This window comes from Siphateles boraxobius, unplaced genomic scaffold, assembly GCF_051911475.1.
Source record: "Siphateles boraxobius isolate OS27281-9 unplaced genomic scaffold, OSU_SipBor_1 22, whole genome shotgun sequence".
NCBI classification, from domain to species: Eukaryota; Metazoa; Chordata; class Actinopteri; order Cypriniformes; family Leuciscidae; genus Siphateles; species Siphateles boraxobius.
This window is the reverse complement of record NW_027508833.1, coordinates 40,415,427-40,437,276: the sequence shown is the minus strand read 5'-3', so window position 1 is coordinate 40,437,276 and position 21,850 is coordinate 40,415,427. Positions and strand designations below refer to the sequence as shown.

General features: G+C 44.8%; 1 protein-coding gene across 1 annotated transcript in view; it reads left to right on the top strand.

Moving 5' to 3' along the window:
• Positions 1 to 20,964, top strand: part of LOC143747375 (zinc-binding protein A33-like) — a 39,169-nt gene extending 18,205 nt beyond the window's left edge. Inside the window, exons 2-7 of the mRNA XM_077240143.1 lie at positions 1,631 to 1,726; positions 1,943 to 2,173; positions 2,247 to 2,269; positions 2,351 to 2,469; positions 10,650 to 14,049; positions 19,288 to 20,964. Of these exons, the coding sequence (XP_077096258.1) occupies positions 1,631 to 1,726; positions 1,943 to 2,173; positions 2,247 to 2,269; positions 2,351 to 2,469; positions 10,650 to 11,140 (960 nt within the window). The 3' untranslated portion in view covers positions 11,141 to 14,049; positions 19,288 to 20,964. The remainder of the gene's footprint in view (positions 1 to 1,630; positions 1,727 to 1,942; positions 2,174 to 2,246; positions 2,270 to 2,350; positions 2,470 to 10,649; positions 14,050 to 19,287) is intronic.
• The last annotated feature ends 886 nt before the right edge of the window (positions 20,965 to 21,850 follow it).

Below are 21,850 nucleotides of genomic sequence, written 5' to 3'. Positions count from 1 at the left end.
ACCGCACTTCTTCACGGATCCTGGCCATCGAAGTCCCTGCGTCACGGTGTTCCTCCTGCTTGTACTGTATTCCATTTATCATCCATTAAACTGTTAACTCGCAACTGCTTCCTGTCCTTTATCCAGACATTATGACACACGCTCAGTGGAGATGATCGTGGACTTCAGGAGGAACAGCCTAGCACTCCCCCCACTCACCATCCTGAACAGCACTGTGGAAGCAGTGGAGTCATTCAGGTTTTTGGGCACTATCATGTCTCAGGACCTGAAGTGGGATAATCACATTGTCTCCGTTGTGAAAAAAGCCCAGCAGAGACTGTACTTCCTTCGCCAGCTGAGGAAGTTCAACCTGCCACAGGAGCTGCTGATTCAGTTCTACTCAGCCGTCATTGAGTCTGTTTTATGCACTTCCATCACTGTCTGGTTTGGTTCAGCTACCAAATCAGACATCAGGAGACCACAACTGACAGTCCGGACTGCGGAGAGGATCATTGGTGCCCCCCTGCCATCCCTCCAGGACCTGTACTCTTCCAGAGTGAGGAAGAGAGCAGGTAAAATAATCACAGACTCCACTCACCCTGGACACCACCTGTTTGAACTGTTACCATCAAGACGGAGACTCAGATCACTGGCCACAAGAACGTCTAGGCACAGGAACAGTTTCTTCCCACAGGCCATTTCCCTCCTGAACAGTTAACACTCCACCCAAGGCATATGCCTTTAAGTGCAATACTCCCACTGTTTAGTGCAATATCCTACAACTCAGGTGATAGTTATATGTAGATTTATTTATTTATAATATTCAAAACACTGTAAATATGTTCATAATCTGTAAATCTGAACATGTCGACTATTCTGACTAAACCCAACTGTGATACTTTTTATTCTACTATATTTATATTTATATTTTTTATTCTTATAATTTGTAGTATTATGTTTCTTGTTGTATTTGTATTTGTATATGTCCACAGGAAGCCTCAGTACCAAAACAAATTCCTTGTGTGTGCAAGCACACTTGGCAATAAAGCTCTTTCTTATTCTGATTCTGATGTATTTCAATCAACTTCATTATTTCTGGAGTTTCTTTCACCATTCGCATAGTGTGTTACTGTTTAAAGTGCCCTTATTATGCTATTTTAAATGTTCCTAATTTTGTTTTAGAGGTCACCTACAACAGATTTACATGCATCAAAGGACAAAAAGTTATCATACTATACAAATTTCTCGTACTATACATTGCACATTTTTCAATGATTCTCAAACGACTCATCCAAAGATTCAATCTCTCTAAACCCCTCCTTTCCGCGAGCCTACTCTTCTCTGATTGGTCAGATGACCCAGTCTGTTGTGATTGGTCTACTTTTCTCTGATTGGTCAAATGTTGGAAATGGATAACGTTTAGCTTCAATATATAACATTGTCTTTTACAAACTGTACTTTGTGTTTACTCAGGTTGCCTTTGTTTAATGGTAGGTTTCAATTTCTGAATCAATTTAGTATGAGATGTGCACAAAAATAGAAGAAATCAGGATGAGGGCAAATACTGTTTCAATCATTGATCATATTATTGTATTGTCTTCTCTTCTTCTCTTCACTGAAATCTTCACTTAAATTTTTGGTTCAATTCTAGGAGGAGCTCAATACAGCACTGGAGTCCTTACAAGAGAAACTTAAACGCAATGAAAACATGAAAGGAGAGTTTGAGAAAACATTTCAACACATCAAGGTGAGTAAACAGAATCAAGAGTCATGTATAGTATCACTGTATACAGTTATGATTTGATATAATGGATTCCAGTTGATTATTTCTGTAAATGACGACCATCAATCTGCTTCTGGATCCGTTATATGTCGGGTATCCGTGTTTATCTCTAAAATGAAGGATGTGAAGTGTTGATGTGTGTCGATTGAGATGATTGAAGTGAATGTAATCTGATGTCAGGCTCAAGCTGTGCACACAGAGCGTCAGATTAAACATCAGTTTGAGAAACTTCATCAGTTTCTCAGAGATGAAGAAGAAGCTACAGTCACTGCACTGAGGGAGGAAGAGGAGCAGAAGAAGCAGAGGATGAAGGAGAAGCTGGAGGAGATGAACACACACATCTCAGCTCTTTCACACACAATCAAAGACATGGAGGAGATGATGAAAGCCAATGACGTCTGCTTTCTGAAGGTCTGATTTCAGATCATTGGTTGATCATTGGTTGATTGAGTTCTCGATGATAAATGGTGTGTTTGTTCTGCAGGAGTTTCCAGTCTCAATGGAAAGGTGAGTGATCTGCTCCTGTCTCTGGTCTCTCTGGTTCTGATCCAAAGCCACTGCAGTTCTGACTCCTGAATGTTCTTCCAGAGTCCAGAGCTCACGGCCGGATCCACAGATGGCTTCTGGAGCTTTGATTCATGTGCCACGATACTTGGGCAACCTGCCGTTCAGAGTCTGGAAGAAGATGCAGGACATTGTCCAAAACAGTGAGTCTGACTGCAGAAGATCTTAGCTGGACATGTGGATGAGCGGAGAGTTAAAGGCTCTATATGACACAAACGGATAGATAGATAGATAGATAGATAGATAGATAGATAGATAGATAGATAGATAGATAGATAGATAGATAGATAGATAGATAGATAGATAGATAGATAGATAGATAGATAGATATGGCTCATTTAAATATTCCATCAATGACAGCCTATGGGATTTTCAACCTCATTTTTAGGAAAACTGTCTGGTCCGTTATAACAGATAAAGCCGGGTCAGAACAGTCTAAAGGTCTGAGGCGAGTCTGGAGGTTTTTAGGAGGATTTACAATTAGAAAACTTAGTCTCAGAATAATAACTAGATAATAATCATGATGCTAACTTGGTTAACATGTTGCTTGCATGTTTTAACAATATGATAATATAATTGCCATTATTCTGGCATGATTAACATGTTGCTAGCATGATTTTAACATAATCACCATGTAGCTTATATGTTTTAACAAGATGCTAACATGGTTGCAATGCAAGCATGATTAACATGTTGCAAGCATGATGCTAACACAATTAACATGCTGCCAAACAAGATGCTAACATGATAAGCATGTTGCTAGCATGATGTTCACCCAATCACTATTTTCCTTGGATGTTTAACAAGATGCTAACATGATTATCGTGATGTAAGCATGATTAACATGTTGTTAGCATGATGCTAACATGATTAGCATGCTGCTACTGCACTTTAGTTAGCATTTTTGACATGTTTTAACACTTAGCTAATTACTATCAGCATGTAGCTATTCACTAATAGCATGTTTAGCATGATGGAAGTCCTGTGGAATGAAGATGATCAGAAGCTGCTGAACATCAGACACAGACTTACAGTTCCCTTTCGTAAGGGAACTCACACTGCATCGATACTCTACGCTTTGGGGAATGCCTTCGGCATGACGCATCTGAAGTCTGTAGTGCAGCGGTTCTCAAAGTGTGGGGCGCGCCCCACTTGTGGGGAATAAAGACGTGACAGGTGGGGTGCACCAACCAGGAGAAAATTTTCCTTTTTATGCCTTTTTATCTTTATTCGTTCATGGCGAGTCTGCATCGTCAATTTCATCTTTGCAGCGACACAGAAAACACCAGTTTATTATAAACAATTAAATGTCTCCTTGCTATTTTTTACATATTCATAATCATTACTTTTGCCGGTTCTCTGTGGTAAGCTATGCGTGCGGTCGTGCGCTTGAGTGCGGCAATATAACGCTCATTATCCTGTATAGCCTATTGTTAATGAAGATGATTATTTGCAATTACTCTGTCTTGATTAATGTCTGTTTAGTTTAGTAGTACTTTTATGTAAGTAGTAATACTGCATGAAAATGTATTGGAAATTATATACAAAAAATAATACCAATTACTATGCATGTATACTTAACCTTATAAAAGTAGTAGATGTTTATATTAAGTAACTTAGAGTAGAGAGCTTGTATGTATTAGATATGAATTGCTTTTAAGAAAAATTTAATGCTGTAGATAAGGTATATTTTACAGACGAAGAAACGGAGAACAAATAGGAAAAAGAGCCAAGAAGATAGTTGGCAGACTACATCGGAAACACCTTAAAAGGGTCATGGAAGACTTGGCAGCTCTCCAGTTGATGACAACAGAAGAGAGTTTGACTGATAAAAGACTGATGAGAAGACTGAACAGGCAGATACTACCATTTTAACGCTTATGATTTAGGTCAGATTTGACTTACTCTACCTAACCTGAGGATAATAAATAATAAGGTTAAAGGTGTAAGGTTAAAGCACACACCGTAAAACATGGTGCCCAACGTGGGGCTTTGATTGTTCAATTACTGGCCAGAATTGAACAATAAAGCGCCTGCTAAATAGCGTGTGCGTGGATATGCTTAAGGATAAGAAGGAACGATAAATTACCAAATAAAAGGCGACTAGAGAAACATAGTCAGGAAGAAATAATCTAGAAAAGATTATTTAAAGAAAACCCAGAAAGGGTTAAATGTGCACATAAAAAATAAGGTAAAGAGTTACCAAAGAGGCTAAGCTATGGCAGCAAAAGCCCAGAAAAAATCCAGCAATATTTTTATACAAGCATATACATGGGGTGATTCTCGTGTACTAGGATGGCAAAAGATAGCCATGCAGGCAGAGACATCAGTCCAAAAGATGGAACCAGATGGAACCTCACATGCTCTGATTGGAACAAAGGAATATTAAAATAATTAATCATTAGTTTATATTTTATACACTGCCCATCATTTTAATCCCATATCAAACACAGTATGTTATGTCTATTTTATTTTATTTTATTTTTTATTTCACGTTTTTAAGTACAATATTATGTTAGTCCACAGCCCCCCACCAGGGGGTGCTGATGCTATGACGAGTGGCACTTTTATTTCTTTTCTATTTTTTAACTCGATACAAATTTTGACACAACTGCACTTTTGTTTTCTTTATTTTTGAACTTGCTGTTATTTGATGTAGATATTTCGCTTGTATTTAGATACAACTTGTTACTATACTGATACTACTTGATACATGGAACATTGTAAGCTTGTTGCGCATTTCATTAGCATTGCGTTTGGGAAGATGGGGGCAGGTGGGGCTTGAAAATTCCCCCTTGTCCAAAGTGGGGAATGACCGAAAAAGTTTGAGAAACACTGCTGTAGTGGAACTACTCCAATCTAGATTGGTGCTAAGTCTTTCTTCACTCGTGACGTTGCATGTGACGGTGATCCGGAAGCTATAAAAGGACACCGGAACATAGCCGTGTCAGCTTTCTGTCTTCAGCAAGCGTTCTGTGTGACTGTATTGTCTTATTTGGTGTTGTCTGTCTATCTCAATATATATGGCGAATATAGAGAAACGACTCAGGCGGTGTGCGTCCCCTTGCCCACGTTATTTGACCAAGGATGACACGCACTCATTTTGTGTTGTTTGTCTGGGAGTGGAGCATGCATGGGCAGTGCTCGAGGGCGCTGTCTGTGCAAACTGTTTTCAGTTACCTATGAAGAAGCTCCACTCCCGTTTGAGCCTGTTCGATCAAATAGATGTGCATCAGGTCTGTCGAGGCAATGCGCCGCTTGTATGCACGGGATTCGCACGTGGGGTTGGCAGATAATACTGAGACGGTTACTACCCTTGCTCAGTGTTTATTAACCAGCACCATTGGTCTTGTGCATGGTTCGGAAGCCCGCGCTGCGGCTTCTTCCGACCGTGTTAAAGGTTTATCTGGCTCCGAGGAGCTATATATTCCCAATACCGAATCATTTGGATATGAGGATTCGCCACCCCATATTCCCGTTATTGAGGAGTTGCTGGAGGTTGTAACAAGGGCAGTGGCTAAATTAATTGTTGAATGGCCATTTAATAAGCAGGAAGCGACTAAGAAAAATAAAATGAATGAGCGCTTCCTGCAGACCCAGTCACAATCCTCGTGTCAGAGCCTTCCCTTTTTCACTGATCTCCATACTGAGGTATTGAGGTCGTGGAAAAATCCATGTTCATCTCAATTATTTTCCTCCCATGTATATATTTACTCATCCATTATGGAATCTAATGAGAATGGTTATGAGGTGATGCCTCGGGTAGAGGAATATTTTGCGTAATGTTTTCTCCCCGACATAGCGTCACCCCTGATAGCTCAGACACACCCTCCAAATCTCGAACATCGAATTTGTTAGGGAAAGCATATATGGCGGTGGGTCGAGCCGGTGCATGCCTACATACAATGGGGTTATTACAGGCATACCAGGCTGACCTCTTCAAAGAGGTGGATGATAATGAGGTCTCACTCCACGGTATTACTGAATTTCGTAGAGTGGCTGACTTATCACTCCGTATAATTAAAGAGATGGCCTGTGCCATTGGCCGTTCTATGGCAGCACTAGTCGTCTCAGAGAGACATTTGTGGCTAAATCACTTGGGGATCGGGGAGAAGGACAGGGCCTTCCTTCTTGATGCCCCCCTTTCGCCTTCTGGCCTCTTTGGCGACCATTATCGAGAGGCTTCAGGAGGCAGAGCGACAATCAGCTATCCCCAATTGTCAGTCCAGGTCTCATGGGGTTGCCTCATGGGACAGCCGCCAGCTCCTCATATTCTGAGAAGGTTGCCTCGCGTGAACCCCCCCCCCCCCCCCCCCCCCAAATAAGGCTTGGGGCCAGAGGAAATATTTTCGCACAAAGCCATCCATACCGAAGACAGGTCTGAGGACTGTCTCTCGGGTTAAGATGGCCTCGACCAGGAAGTCTTGTTGTAAAACACGGACTCTAATGGTCGTTCCCTCAGGAGAGCGAGTACAAGAGTCTCGCCCCCTTATACAGCCCTTAGGAAAACGATGTTTTCTTCCCGCCGCAGATGGCGCCTCGGGACACATCGGCTTCCAGCGAACACCAATCGCAGTGCCCGCCGAAGACGTTGCGGCCCTGTTGATTTTACAGCCTCTCAGGAGGTCTGTAGAGAGCATATTTTGGGTAGTTCCTGCCAGCTAGCTGCTTCAGGTCACCGAAGCCCCTTGGAAATGTATAGCTGAGGCCAGTCTCGAGGGGACTGGTCCCCGTAATGGCATATCTAGACACCCCGAGGGGTCTTCAAATTATAGCCTAGGGGGCCCTGCTTACAGTGGAGCTAATATAAAAATATGATCTACTAGAGGTGGTTCACGCGTTGGCCAGCCCCGAGCAGGGCCGGTTCTGGAACAAGAAGTCTAGTCCCTCTTAACACAGGAGACCTTAGAGTGGGCTCTTCCTTGGTTACTGGAGCCCGGGTTCTACAGCCGGTACTTCATAGTTCCTGTGAGGGGAGGGGAGTTAGGCCTTGTTTTGGATCTCAAGGTACTGGATCAACCGTTAATGGGGTTCAGATTCAAGTTACCGACTGTCAGTCAGACCAGCTCCGAGGACTGGTTTGTCGTTATAGATCCACAAGCTCCTTAACTCCTCATTCCTCTCTAACCCCATCTCAGGAAGTTTCCGAGATCCGCTTTTGGGGGAAAAGTGCATCAGTACCGGATTCGTCCACTCAGCCTAGTATTGTATCCCCGCACCTCCTTGGAATGCATGGTCACTGCCCTAGCTCCATGGAGTCTTTACGGCATTCTCATTCCTGTCCATTGACTACTGAAGCAGATGGTTCAACATTGAGGTGTTGTTCTGCGACTCGTGAGGTACTTGGGAATATGGCTCAGAGTCTAGGAAAAATCACTAGATCCCCTTCAGAGAAACCTTTTCCTGGGGGGGCTTTAGGTTATAGTCACGATGCAGGCACAATTGTCTCCAGCTCGGACATTCACATTCCTGACCATAGTCATGAATATCAAGCTAGGCCAGGCCACCACTATATGACCTTATCAAAGAGTGGGCTCGCTGGCAGCAGCATTGAACATATTATCCTTTGGCCTGCTGTACGTGGGGGCCCTGTAGCAGTGGCTCCGGACCAGTGGGTTTTTCCATTGAGAGGGAACCCACTCCGCATGACCAGAGTTACACGCAAATGCCCTCGTTTTCTGATCATGGGGAGGAAGTTATGGTTCATGCTCCTCGAACCTGTGTTGGAAACACAGGATCTGAGGAGATTTCAGAGAGGCCATCAGGTTCTATTTTTCACAGACAATACGTCGGTGGTCTCTCTGATCAAAGAGGGAGCAGTCATCCTGTCGAGGCAGGGGTTGCGGCCCGGGGATTTCAAACTCCACCCCAAGTTGGCTTTAGCCGGGATGGAGGTCGGTGTGTCTGAGGTGTTCCCGTCTCCCCTAATGCGCGGCACCTCTCCTGTGCTCTTCCAGCTCCGCTGGATCTGGATATCATGATACAGACATGGTTGAGACCACGTCTGTGTATGTTTTCCCCGATTGTTCTGCCCCCGGGGGTTATAGAGTGCAAAAGTGGGTTTTTCCATTGAGAGGGAAAAGTGGGTTTTTCCATTGAGAGGGAAAAGTGGGTTTTTCCATTGAGAGGGAACCCACTCCGCATGACCAGAGTTACACGCAAATGCCCTCGTGCCCACCGAATATGGCTTCCAAACATCTGGGCTCTCCTGGCAGGCCTTCCGCGATAAATGGACTGCATTTATATAGCGCTTTCACAGACCGAATGGCCACCAAAGCGCTTTACATATTTGCCTCACATTCACCCATTCATACACACATTCATACACCTACGGCAGTGTCAGCCATGCAAGGCGCCACCCAGCTGGTCGGGAGCAGTTGGGGTTAGGTGTCTTGCTCATGGACACCTCGACACTTGGTCAGGTGGAACCGGGGATTGAACCACCAACCTTTCGGTTTGTAGACAACATACATGAACCACTGAGCCACTGCCGCCCGCGATAAATCCGGATCAAGTTGGTCCTCCCTCCTCAGCCCGAGGTCGTGATACTTCACCCTTGACTGAAGCCCAAGAAGCTGCTTGATTGGCCCCTGAGGGTACCAATTCACAAACTCTGGTCTCTCAGCTGAGGTTGTTGAGACCATTTTAAACTCTAGAGCCCCCTCCACGAGGAAACTTTATGCTTTTAAATGGAAAATTTGAATTTCATGGTGCAGAGAACGTCAGTTGGACCCAGTTAACTGCCCGGTGGCTTCAGTGCTGGAGTTCCTCCAGAATCGTTTTTCTGATGGGCTCTCCCCGTCCGCGCTTAGGGTCTATGTGGCGGTTATATCTGCCTTCCACACGCCTTTAAGGGTGGGCACTCTGGGGACACACCCATTCATAATTCGTTTCCTTCGTGGAGCCAGGAGGATGAGGCCTGCTATCCAGCCTAGGGTCCCCACGTGGGACCTGGCAGTGGTCCTCGAAGGGTTATCCCTGGCACCCTTCGAAACCTTGGATAAGGTGTCTGAAAAATTATTATCCTTTAAGGTGTTCTTCCTGCTCGCTATTACTTACCTGAAACGAGTTGGCGACCTGCAGGCGTTATCTGTGGCTCCCTCTTGCCTCGAGTTCGCTCCTGGCAGAGTGAGAGCAATTCTCCACCCTAGACCTGGCTACGTGCCTAAGGTGCCCTCGAATGTGGCACGGTCTATAATCCTTCAGGCCTTTCATCCTCCACCGCATGTGTCGGCTGATCAAGCTAAACTACACTTGTTATGCCCGGTCCGAGCTCTTGAGGCCTATGTACATAGGACCTCGGCCTGGAGGAAGTCGGACCAGCTGTTTGTTTGTTTTGGGTTATCCAAGAAGGACTCCCCGGTCTCCAAACAGACTATTAGCCAGTGGATAGTAGAGGCTATTCCTTCAGCTTATGAGGTGCGCAATCTGCCTTCACCTCTCCTGATAAAAGCCCACTCAACTAGAGGAGTGGCATCCTCTAGAGCCTTGCTAGCAGGGGTTTCTCTTCAAGAGGTCTGTGATGCCGCTGGCTGGGCCTCCCCACACAGCTTCATAAAACATTACAGTCTGGATCCGCCCTCTACACCGGGTTCACAAGTTCTCACGTCTTGAGTGTGCCAGATTGCTTCACACCAGGGCGGGGTCTCTCAGTATAGCGGCGTGGGTATTCGTTCCCGAAAGCGTCGAGTATCGATGCAGCGCGAGTTCCCTTACGAAAGGGACCGTCTCAGGTTACTGTTGTAACCCTCGTTCCCTGAGTGGGGAACGAGATGCTGCATCCCTCGGCCAAACTTTTCGCGCTCCTGAGAACGACTTGCTTCGACCCTTCAAAAGCTGACGCGGCTATGTTCAAGGGGCCTTTTATAGCTTCCGGATCACCGTCACATGCATTGTCACGAGTGACGAAAGACTTAGCACTAATCAAGATTGGAGTAGTTCCACTACAGACTTCAGACGCGTAATGCTGAAGGCATTCCCCAAAGCGTCGAGTATCGTTGCAGCATCTTGTTCCCCACTCAGGGATTGAGGGTTACAATAGTAACCCGAGACGTTTTTCATACAACATAAATCTCAACAGATCTCATTGATTTATTGTTATAACTTTCCCAAAGTATCAGTTTCTCTTGGTGGACACAAATGTCTGAATCTCATATTTAATGTTTGCAGTTGATGCCGTTGTGTGAAACTAATAACAGCACTGACACTGATCAGAGGAAAATGAGTTTGATCTACAGGACGAGTGTCATAATTCATAATAATCTGTGTTGGGTTCATTATATGAAGATCAGAATTAAAGCATGTGTTGATTGTGTCTCATCAGCTCCTGTGATTCTGGATCCAAACACTGCGAATCCATGTCTCGTCCTGTCTGATGTTCTGACCAGTGTGAGATGGAGCGGGAACAATCAAACTCTTCCTGATAATCCAGAGAGATTTGACTCTTATTACTGTGTTCTGGGTTCAGAAGGTTTTTACTCAGGAACACACTGCTGGGATGTGGAGGTTAAAGAGAGTAAATACTGGACTCTTGGAGTAACTACAGCATCAAACCAGAGGAAGGAACGTGTTCTCTTCAAGTCTGATGTCTGGAGTGTGTCGTACGGATGGTCTCCAGGTTCTAGTTTTCGTGTTAAACAGAAGCGTGATCGTGTGAGAGTGAATCTTGACTATGACAGAGGAACAGTGTCGTTCTCTGATCCTGTAACTAACACACATCTACACACATTCACAAACACCTTCACTCACACACTCTTTCCATTCTTCTATTGTTATTCTTCCTCTCTGAGGATCTTACCGGTCAATAGTCAGTAAATGTCACTCCTGTAGATCTGGATCTTCTGCTTTCATCATGTTTCCAATATTTAATCCATATCTCATGAGTGAGAGTACTGTAGATCTGAGTCAAATCAAGTCATCTTCATTTATATAGCACTTTTAACAATGTAAATTGTTCCAAAGCTGCTTTACAGTGATAATAGGAAATCAAAGTAACATAGATTGTTTTGGCTTTATGACAGCTCTAAAATAAAGTTATTTTTAAGCTAAAGTTAGTTTTAATTGATTCACTTCCGTCGCAACGATCATTAGTTATTAACTTAGGGGCCGCTAACACTACACCGTTTTAACAGAAAACTCTTAAGTTCTCTCTACGCAAACTTTAAAAAACGCAAACCCGCGAGAACGCTGATGGCGTGCACATGCCTATAAAGAGTTCATTCTATAGGTATGCGTTTGAATATAATATTTGCGCAGGCATGTAGTCTTTCCCTACAAAACCAACCCTCAACAAACTACTTGTCTGGACTTAAAATGTATAATACAGAATTTTATTGTTTTGGCGTAGCCACGTGAACCGGAATAATCCCGACAATGATTATCTGTAAAGGACTTCAGGACTGCGTTGTCATCGCGTCTAGGCCTCCTTCATCAGATCTGGATACGGCCTGGGTCCGCCGGACTGCGGTAAACTTCGGGATAAACAGATACTATGGCCATTCTTCTTATGATGTAACGAGTACATCAGGATTTATGGGAAGTTTTCCCGGTTCCGGCTGACCTAATCTATGCAGCCTAACATTGAATTATAGAAGTCTATAGTGTGTTATGTGTATGCAAGTTCCAAGAGATGTGTTTTTTGTCTAGCTTTGAACTGACAGAGTGTGTCTGCTTCCCGGACAATGTTAGGAAGAATGTTCCAAAGTTTTTGTGCTAAATAGGAAAAGGATCTACCGCCAGCAGTTGATTTTGATATTCTAGGTATTATCAACTGGGCAGCATTTTGAAATCGCAATAGACGTGAAGGACTATAATGTGTTAAGAGCTCGCTCAAGTACTGGGGAGCTAAACCATTTAGTGCTTTATAAGTAATTAGCAATATTTTAAAATGTATACAATGTTTAATAGGGAGCCAATGCAGTGTTGACAGAACCGGGCTAATATGGTCGTACTTCCTGGTTCTGGTAAGAACTCTAGCGGCTGCGTTTTGGACCAGCTGTAATTTGTTTATTAAGCGTGCAGGGCAACCACCCAGTAGAGCATTACAATAATCTATCCTTGATGTCATGAACGCATGAACTAATTGTTCCGCATTCGTAAATGAGAGCATATGACGTAATTTAGATATATTTTTAAGATGGAAAAATGCGGTTTTACATATACTAGACACGTGACTTTCAAATGAAAGATTGGTATCAAAGAGCACACCCAGGTTCCTAACTGACGACGAAGACTTAACAGAGCAGCCATCAAGTGTTAGACGGTATTCTAGGTTATTACGTGTGGAAGTTTTTTGTCCAATAATTAGAATCTCTGTTTTTTCAGAATTTAGTAGTAGGAAATTACTAGTCATCCAGTTTTTTACATCAGCTATGCATTCTGTTAATTTTGTGAATTTGTAAGTTTCGTCAGGGCTTGAAGAAATATAGAGCTGAGTATCATCAGCATAACAGTGAAAACTAATGCCATGCTTCCTAATAATATATCCTAACGGTAGCAGAGTGAACAGTAGCGGTCCTAGTGCTGAGCCTTGTGGTACGCCATACTGAACTTGTGATCGATAAGACATCTCTTCATTTACTGGTACAAATTGATAGCGATCAGATAAATATGATTTAAACCATGCTAATGCAATTCCACTAATGCCAACATAATTTTCGAGTCTATTTAAAAGAATATTGTGGTCAATAGTCTCAAATGCAGCACTAAGATCGAGTAACACTAATAGAGAGGTACAACCACGATCGGATGATAAGAGCAAATCATTTGTGACTCTAATGAGAGCTGTCTCAGTACTATGGTACGGTCTAAATCCTGACAGGAAATCTTCGCAGATACCATTTCTTTCTAAAAAGGAACATAGTTGTGAGGATACTGCCTTTTCTAGTATCTTTGACACTAGAGAGTTTTTGAGTTTTTTTAACAAGCGGATTAATCATAGCCAGCTTAAAAGATTTTGGTACGTGTCCTAGTGACACAGATGAATTAATGATATTAAGAAGAGGATCTATGACCTCTGGAAGCATCTCTTTCAGTTTAGTCGGTATAGGGTCTAACATACATGTTGTCGATTTAGATGATTTTATGAGTTTAGAAAATTCTTCCTTTTCTATAGCAATGAATGAACCTAATTTTTCGTCAGTGAGACTACACTGCACTGTCTGATGCGATACTGTAGTAGACGGTTGCATAGTTATAATTCTCTGCCTGATATTATCAATCTTATAAGTGAAGAAGGTCGTAAAGTCATTACTGCTGTGCTGCTTGGAAACTTCTGTGCTTTAAGTTTAATTTTTCTCAGCATTGGGATGCTGAGATGATGAAACTGATCAGGAAGATTATTAATAAAGCATTCTTTAGTGGCAGAAGTGATAGGTCTAACATATTTGTAACACGGAGTCGGGTTTGCAGCCTTGGCTAAATTAAGTTTACACGAAACTAGATAATGATCTGTAACTGGGATGAGGAAGAGGTGGCAAGACCCACAGTTAACATTTATGATGGCCCACAGCCATATAATTAATAAATAAATGCATGGTCAGAGGAGAATGACTGGAGAGTTGGTGGAGTGTCTTGGTGAGTTGCTACCATTTATAAACACAGCAATGACCGCTGGAGCTAGTAGTCTATGAACATGAGTGCATACAATGACAGCTTTTTTTTTACTGTCAGTGAATAGCATAGAGTGAAAGTCAACGTTCCCTTTCAAGGGAACTTCGAGCTGCGTCAAACGCTGCGGGAACGCCCCTGCGTTGTGCGTCATGAAGCACGTATGGAATCAGCCCAATGGAGAGATGAAACGTCATAGGCGGGTGACGTCATCGACCAGGAAACTATAAAGCACCCCAAAAACACAAGCGCATTAGCTTCTGTGCTTTCAGTCGCGCTACATGTGAATCTGTCCCTGTGTGATATTGTCTGTCTTACATACCCTGCACCACACAAACAATTTATCCCTATATATATATATATTGAGAGATTATGGCGGACGAACAGCTGTTTAGAAAGTGTGTTCCTCCCTGCTCGCGTTATTTAACGAGCGGGGATACACATGATCTTTGTGTTGTTTGTTTGGGAGTTCAGCATGCCCAGTTTGCTCTCGAGGGAGCAGACTGTGAGCATTGCGAGCGTTTGCCGTTAAGGACGCTCCGCTCCCGCCGATCGCTCTTTGAGGAGAGCGGTTCGGTGCGCGCTCCCCGCGGTTCGGGTCCCGCTTCTGCCGAGGCAGAGCGGCGGCGCTTATCGTGGGGATCGCAGATGGATCTCACAGCGGGGTTTGAGACGGGCTCTGCCTTATCTCTCCCTTCACCTGTGAGATCCAGTGCCTCAGTCCCGGGTTCGGAAGCACGCGCTGCGGTTTCTTCCGCTCGGGCTGAGGCACCAATGCTGCAGCTATCCAGTTCTGAGGAACTTGATGTTGTTAGTGTTGAGGGAGATGTGGAGGATTCGCCACCCCACACTCCTGAGAGTGATGAGCTTATGGAGGTGTTAACAAGAGCTGTTGAAAAACTTAATATTGAATGGCCAGTGACTAGACAGGAGTCTGTTTCTAAATCAAAGTTGGATGAGAGATTTTTGCCGTCACGTGTGCAGCCTCCACGCCGGTGCCTGCCGTTTTTCCATGATCTCCACACCGAGGTGTCGAAATCATGGAGAAAACCGGTGTCATATAGAGTGTTTAGTCCCCAGACTTCAACATACGCTAATATTATGGGAGCCAAGGCTCATGGTTATGGTGCTTTGCCTCGTGTGGAAGAGACGCTTGCGAGCCATCTCTCCCCCGAAGCAGCATCATCTTTTAAGGCACCGGCATTACCCACCAAGCCTTTAAGAAACACTTCGGCTTTGGTGGGTAAAGCATATTCGGCAGCAGGTCAGGCTGCGTCATGTCTGCATACTATGTCAATCTTGCAGGCATACCAGGCTGATCTGCTAAGGGACATGAGTGAGAGTGAGGAGGTCAGTACTGACGTAGTTCGCGAACTGCGTCAGGCTGCTGATTTATCCCTGCGTGCCACCAGAGAATCGGCCAAATTAATGGGTCGTTTTATGGCAGCTCTGGTGGCCGCAGAAAGACATTTGTGGTTAAATCAGACTAATATTAAAGAGAGAGAAAAAGCTTTTCTTTTAGATGCTCCTCTTTCTCCCATGGGGTTGTTTGGTGATGCTGTGAATTCAGTTATCGATAAATTCCAAGAAGAAAAGAAACAAACTGCAGCTTTTAAAAAGTTTCTTCCCCTTAAAGTTCATGTCCCTGGGGCTGCTGGGCGGGAGCAGCCCCGGCCGTCTTCGAGCTCATCACATAGAGCGCAGCAGAGGCAGAGTGTCGCGTCTCGTGCTCCCCCTGCTGGACAGTGGGCTCAGCCGCGACACTCTCAGCCGAAGCCTTCTCCCAGTAGAACTGATCTGAGGACAGTTATATTGGCTAAGAAGGCTTCGGCTAAGAAGAAGTCCTGACGCCAAGCCGTTCAGGATGCTGAGGGTGGTCCCCACCGAGGCGGAAAGGTGTTCACCTCTTTTTACGGTGCCCATTCCTCCTCGGTGCCCTCAGGGGCTCGTTCTGCCAACCCCGCCTTTATGCCGGGGCACAGACGATCCCAGCGAGCGCTTTCCCGAGGGACGCTCGCTCCCTCTGAGGAGGGTCTCAGAGCGGTCAGACCAGTTGTTCCCTGCCGGTGCGCCGTTACAGGGCACTGCGTCTGCTGCTCAAGTTACACCAGAGGCCAGTCTCGAGAGGCTGGTACCCTTAGTAGAATTTCTGGCAGAGTGGAAAAGCCTTCCAAAAATATCTCATTGGGTCCTGCAGACAGTAGAAAAGGGTTATGCTATCCAGTTCAGGTGTCGTCCACCAAAATTCAGAGGGGTTCTGCACACAGTGGTGGGCCCCGAGCAGGCTCTGGTATTGGAACAAGAGGTGAAAACGCTCCTTCAAAAAGAGGCTATAGAACGGGTTCCTCCTCCCAGTTTGGAGTCAGGTTATTACAGCCGATATTTCATCGTTCCAAAGAAGGATGGGGGGTTGCGTCCAATTTTAGACCTGCGCATATTGAATCGCTCGGTAGGGAAGCTAAAATTCAAGATGCTCACTATCAAGCAGATCGTGTCTCAAATCAGGTCCGAGGACTGGTTTGTCACGATAGATCTGAAGGACGCATACTTCCATGTGTCCATCCTTCCACAACACAGGAAGTTCCTGAGGTTCGCCTTCGGGGGCGAGGCGTACCAGTACAGGGTTCTTCCGTTTGGCCTAGCTTTATCTCCCCGCACTTTCACGAAATGCATGGATGCAGCACTAGTGCCTCTGAGGCTTCAGGGCATTCGTATTCTCAATTACATCGACGATTGGTTGATTTTAGCTCAGACCGAGCAGATGGCGGTTCGGCATCGAGATGTCGTCCTCGCTCATATCAGAAAGTTGGGGTTGAGGCTGAACGCAAAGAAAAGTGTATTATCTCCTTCCCAGAAGACCACTTTTCTGGGTGTCGTTTGGGATTCGGTATCGATGCGGGCGCGACTCTCTCCGACCCGCATCGCTTCGATTCTCTCAGCTGTGAAACAAGTGAAGCTAGGCCAGCTACTCACTGTCAAGCAGTTTCAGAGACTGTTGGGTCTGATGGCAGCAGCGTCCAACGTTATACCTTGCGGCCTGTTGTACATGAGACCGCTACAGTGGTGGCTCAGGACCAAGGGATTCTCCCCGAGGGGAAATCCGCTCCGCACGTTCAAAGTCACGCGGCGCTGCCTTCGTGCTCTGGTCATGTGGAGAGAAACTTGGTTCCTATCCAAAGGTCCTGTGCTGGGGGCTCTTTGTCGTCGCATAACGCTAACGACGGATGCTTCCCTCACAGGATGGGGGGCGGTCATGAGTGGTCGCCCAGCCCAAGGTCTGTGGCAGGATCATCATCTTTCGTGGCACATAAATTGTCTAGAGATGTTGGCTGTGTTTCAGGCTCTGAAACACTTCCTAACAGACCTGAGAGGCCATCATGTGTTAGTTCAATCAGACAACACGTCGGTGGTCTCTTATATAAATCATCAGGGGGGCCTGCGGTCTCGCCGGCTTTACAAGTTGGCCCGTCAGATCCTCCTGTGGTCCCAAGGGAAGCTACTATCTCTGAGAGCAATGTATCTCCCTGGGTATTTGAATGTGGTAGCAGACTCCCTGTCGAGGCAGGGGCCGAGGCCAGGGGAATGGAGACTCCACCCCGAGGTGGTGGAGCTCCTTTGGTTGAGTTTCGGTCGCGCCGAGGTGGACCTATTCGCTTCCAAGGAGACCACTCATTGTCATCGGTGGTTCTCCATCACTCTTCCAGCCCCCCTGGGGTTGGATGCTATGGTGCAGCCGTGGCCGAGGTCACGTCTGTACGCCTTTCCCCCGATTGCTCTGTTACCAGGAGTTCTGGAGAGGGTCCGCCGGGACGGGGTCAGTCTACTACTAGTAGCCCCGTTCTGGCCGGCCCGAGTATGGTTTGCGGACCTGATTTCTCTCCTGGACGGTTCTCCTTTGGAGCTCCCGGTCAGGAGGGATCTACTCTCCCAGGCGGGGGGCACGATACTTCACCCCCGCCCAGAATTGTGGAAACTGTGGGCTTGGCCTCTGAGGGGGCCCAGCTCATAGACTCCGGTCTCTCAACCGAGGTTGTTGAGACCATTCTTAACTCCAGAGCTCCAGCCACGAGGAAGCTTTATGCCTTGAAGTGGAAACTTTTCACTTCTTGGTGTGGAGAACACCTGCAGGACCCAGTTAACTGCCCAGTGGGTGCAGTGCTGGAATTCCTGCAGGAGCGCTTCTCCACAGGGTTATCCCCCTCCACACTAAAGGTGTATGTGGCGGCACTAGCTGCTTACCACGTCCCTTTCAGTGGAGTTTCTCTTGGGAGACACCCGCTTATAACTCGTTTCCTCCGTGGCACTTTGAGGCTGAGGCCAGCAGTTCGTACGAGGGTGCCGACTTGGGATCTGGCCATTGTATTAGAAGGTCTTTCCCTAGCTCCTTTTGAACCTATCGAAGAAGTTCCCGAGAAGTTTCTCACTTTTAAGACTATCTTTTTGCTTGCTATCTCTTCACTAAAAAGAATCGGAGATTTGCAGGCTCTGTCGGTTTCACCCTCGTGCCTGGAATTTGCACCTGGCATGGTTAAAGCTTTTCTGCATCCTAGACCAGGTTACGTTCCTAAGGTTCCTACTAATATTGTTAGACCTACGGTTCTGCAGGCTTTCTGTCCTCCTCCATTTATGTCATCGGACCAGGAGAAACTTAATTCACTCTGCCCTGTTAGGGCATTAGACGCTTATGTCCACAGAGCTGCCCTGTGGAGGAAATCAGAACAACTTTTTGTATGTTTCGGGCCACCCAGGAAGGGGTGTCCGGCGTCTAAACAGAGAATGAGCAAGTGGGTGGCTGAGGCTATCTCACTTGCTTATGAGTCGGCTGGCCAGCCTTCACCTTTGGTTGTCCGAGCTCACTCTACCAGGAGTATGGCTGCTTCTAAAGCTCTTTTGTCGGGGGTTTCCCTGAGTGATGTTTGTGATGCGGCTGGATGGTCTTCACCGCATACTTTTATTAAGTTCTATGACCTAGACTTAAGCTCTACCCCTGGGGCACAGGTGCTCTCGTCCTCTGTGCGCTAGTCTCACATGACGGTCATTTGGTCCTATGGCGACGTGGGTATTCGCGTTCCCGCAGCGTTTGACGCAGCTCGAAGTTCCCTTGAAAGGGAACGTCTCGGTTACGTATGTAACCCTAGTTCCCTGATAGGGAACGAGACGCTGCGTCGCTCCGCCATACTCCCGGCACTCCCGTTAGCGCTTCCTTCAAGCCTATCAGAAGCTAATGCGCTTGTGTTTTTGGGGTGCTTTATAGTTTCCTGGTCGATGACGTCACCCGCCTATGACGTTTCATCTCTCCATTGGGCTGATTCCATACGTGCTTCATGACGCACAACGCAGGGGCGTTCCCGCAGCGTTTGACGCAGCGTCTCGTTCCCTATCAGGGAACTAGGGTTACATACGTAACCGAGACGTTTTCTTTATATCTAGTGACAGTGATTATGTCGTTGTGCTAGCTTGACAGTCCCACCTGTGAACCCCTATTGTTTATTTTTAAACTTTTACCTCTTTCTCCGGTGAAAATGATGTTTGCAAATGTAGCTGACGCCGAGTAGGCTGGTCATGTCTTCAGTGTGATTATTGTTGATTGTGCCAACTAGTTTTCCTCGTGATTGATTGTCATTGACACCGTCAGGCTTACCTGGAGAGGGAATGAGTAGTAAGCGTCTGTGTCGCTGTGTTTGGCAGGTGTGTGTGTGGGCGGCGTCGTCCCAGGGAAACTGTGGTGGAGAGCTTGTGTTATAGGGAGGTGAGCGCGTTTTAGTCGCTGGTCGAGGACCACGCCCCGCGGCCAGCAGATGTAACGTGCCTAACGCAGCATCCTGGATTTGAGGCATGCTGCCTGAATACGTTTGTGCTACACATAGCATACTCACACTTCAGGCAGGAATTTACCATGACGATGATAAATTAAAATACAAAAACTACCGAAAACACTGACTCACCACCGCTCTTACTGAATACCAACCTACTCAATACTGAGCTGACGCAGAGCTCACATACAACTCCCTCGTGTGACGTAAAATGACGCGATGCTGAAAAAAACGTTTTTTACGAACAGTCAAAGAAACACTCACTTTATCTACTAAATTGGTGCCCTTACGTTGTTTTAAAACATTTTAAATCCTGCATTAACTTTTCATATGGTATTTTCATACAAGGTTATGTATTAATTTAGATTTTTTTTACCTGCCCTTTAAATAACGTTCAAGTATACTTTATGTAGTGAGTATACTAATGTCAATGTACTAATAATACTGTACTAAGTGCTTGGGTGTAAATTGGCCCAATTTAGTATATAAAAAGTATAAGTTTAAGTGTACTATAAGTGTTACAGTAGTAAACTTTAAGTGCACAACTAGTTCACAACTACATTTCTCATTTGTACTGCATCTGTACAACAAGTGAACTGATAAGGATACTAGTAGTGTACTATTTTTAATACTAGTAGTAAAAAAAGTTTGCAGTTATAGCAATTATGAAAGTACACTTTCGAGTATACTCTCAGTAAACTACTTGTAAGGGCCATTTTGTCCTTATTTTTAAACTTTGTCATGTAAGTGTGTATCCAGTAGGGGTCTCTCTTGGGGAATTGGTAATAGAGTTCAGGTGTGAACCTTCTTTCAGGTACATGTGTTTCTGCAGGGAAAGTGCACACAGTTTTCTGACCGCTACCTTAAGTTATGCTATGCTAGAATTAAATCTGTACTGGTGAAGGACTGGAACGGTGTGTTTATTGACTGTTTGCTTGGATTCTTGCTTGCTTGAAACGAAGACCAGTCAAGGTAAAATAAATCTACGACTGTAAGCTTATTAACTTGTGTGTGGACATTGCAGTGAATGATAACCCGGGCGTCTTGGTTGATTACACTATTACCTTCTTGATTCTCACTGTTTTGTTTGGTAAAGTAAGTTATATTTAGTAATATTATAATAATTTCCCAATTTTTGTTTTATGTGTTATGCATTCTAATTGTATCAACATCTTTTCATAGAATGTCAGGGAAATAAAGGATAAAACGAAAAAACAAGGAACTCTTCTCTCTTTTTTGCCCTTTTTGATCCTTCCGCCCCTGATGAGGTCTGTGAGGGGGAGGATAAATGTACATAAAAGACACTATATTGCCTACATTTTTATATCTTCTTCAGAATATCCCTCTAGCACCTCCAAGCACCTTATTTTCTAAACTGAAGAGGCTTGTTACTAAATTGATATGGAATAATAGACGGCCCGGACTTCGACTATCTCTTGTATATCTGCCTTGTGATAGAGCTGGGCTTCAGTGCCCGAATTTACAATGGTATTATTTGGCAGTTCAATTAAGATTTATTATGGGGTTTTTTTCTCTCGTCTTCTCATGACTTGGGGAAAATTGGGGAAAAAAATCAATTACATCAGATTTATCTCCGGAAACGTATCTATATTACTCAGACTGTAAAGTATTAAAGAAAATGAAGGAAAATGTTACGAATGCAATAGTTTTAAACATGGTAATGGTGTGGCATGAAACGCAGAGATATTGGGCATCTCGTATACAAATGCATTATCTCGTTACGGCCCTATATGGGGAAATGCTTCATTTATTCCGGCAGAAAAGATGTAGGCTTCAAATCATGGGCAGATAAGGGTATTAAAAATATAAAAGATTTGTATATAGATGATAGACTAATGTCCTTTCAAGAAGTGATTACTAAATTTGGAAAATCTAGAAATATATTTTTTTAGTATTTCCAAATAAGGAGTTTTATTTAGTAATTTCAGAAGTGTTTTATAAATATACCACCGTTATCCATCTTGGAAAAGGAAGTCACCTAAAATTGTTGCAGTAAAGGTCTGATTTCACTTTATATAACATGTTTAGAAGGATCTCAGGAGTGCTAGTTCTCGATTGGAGGCATGAGAAAAATCAGTGAATG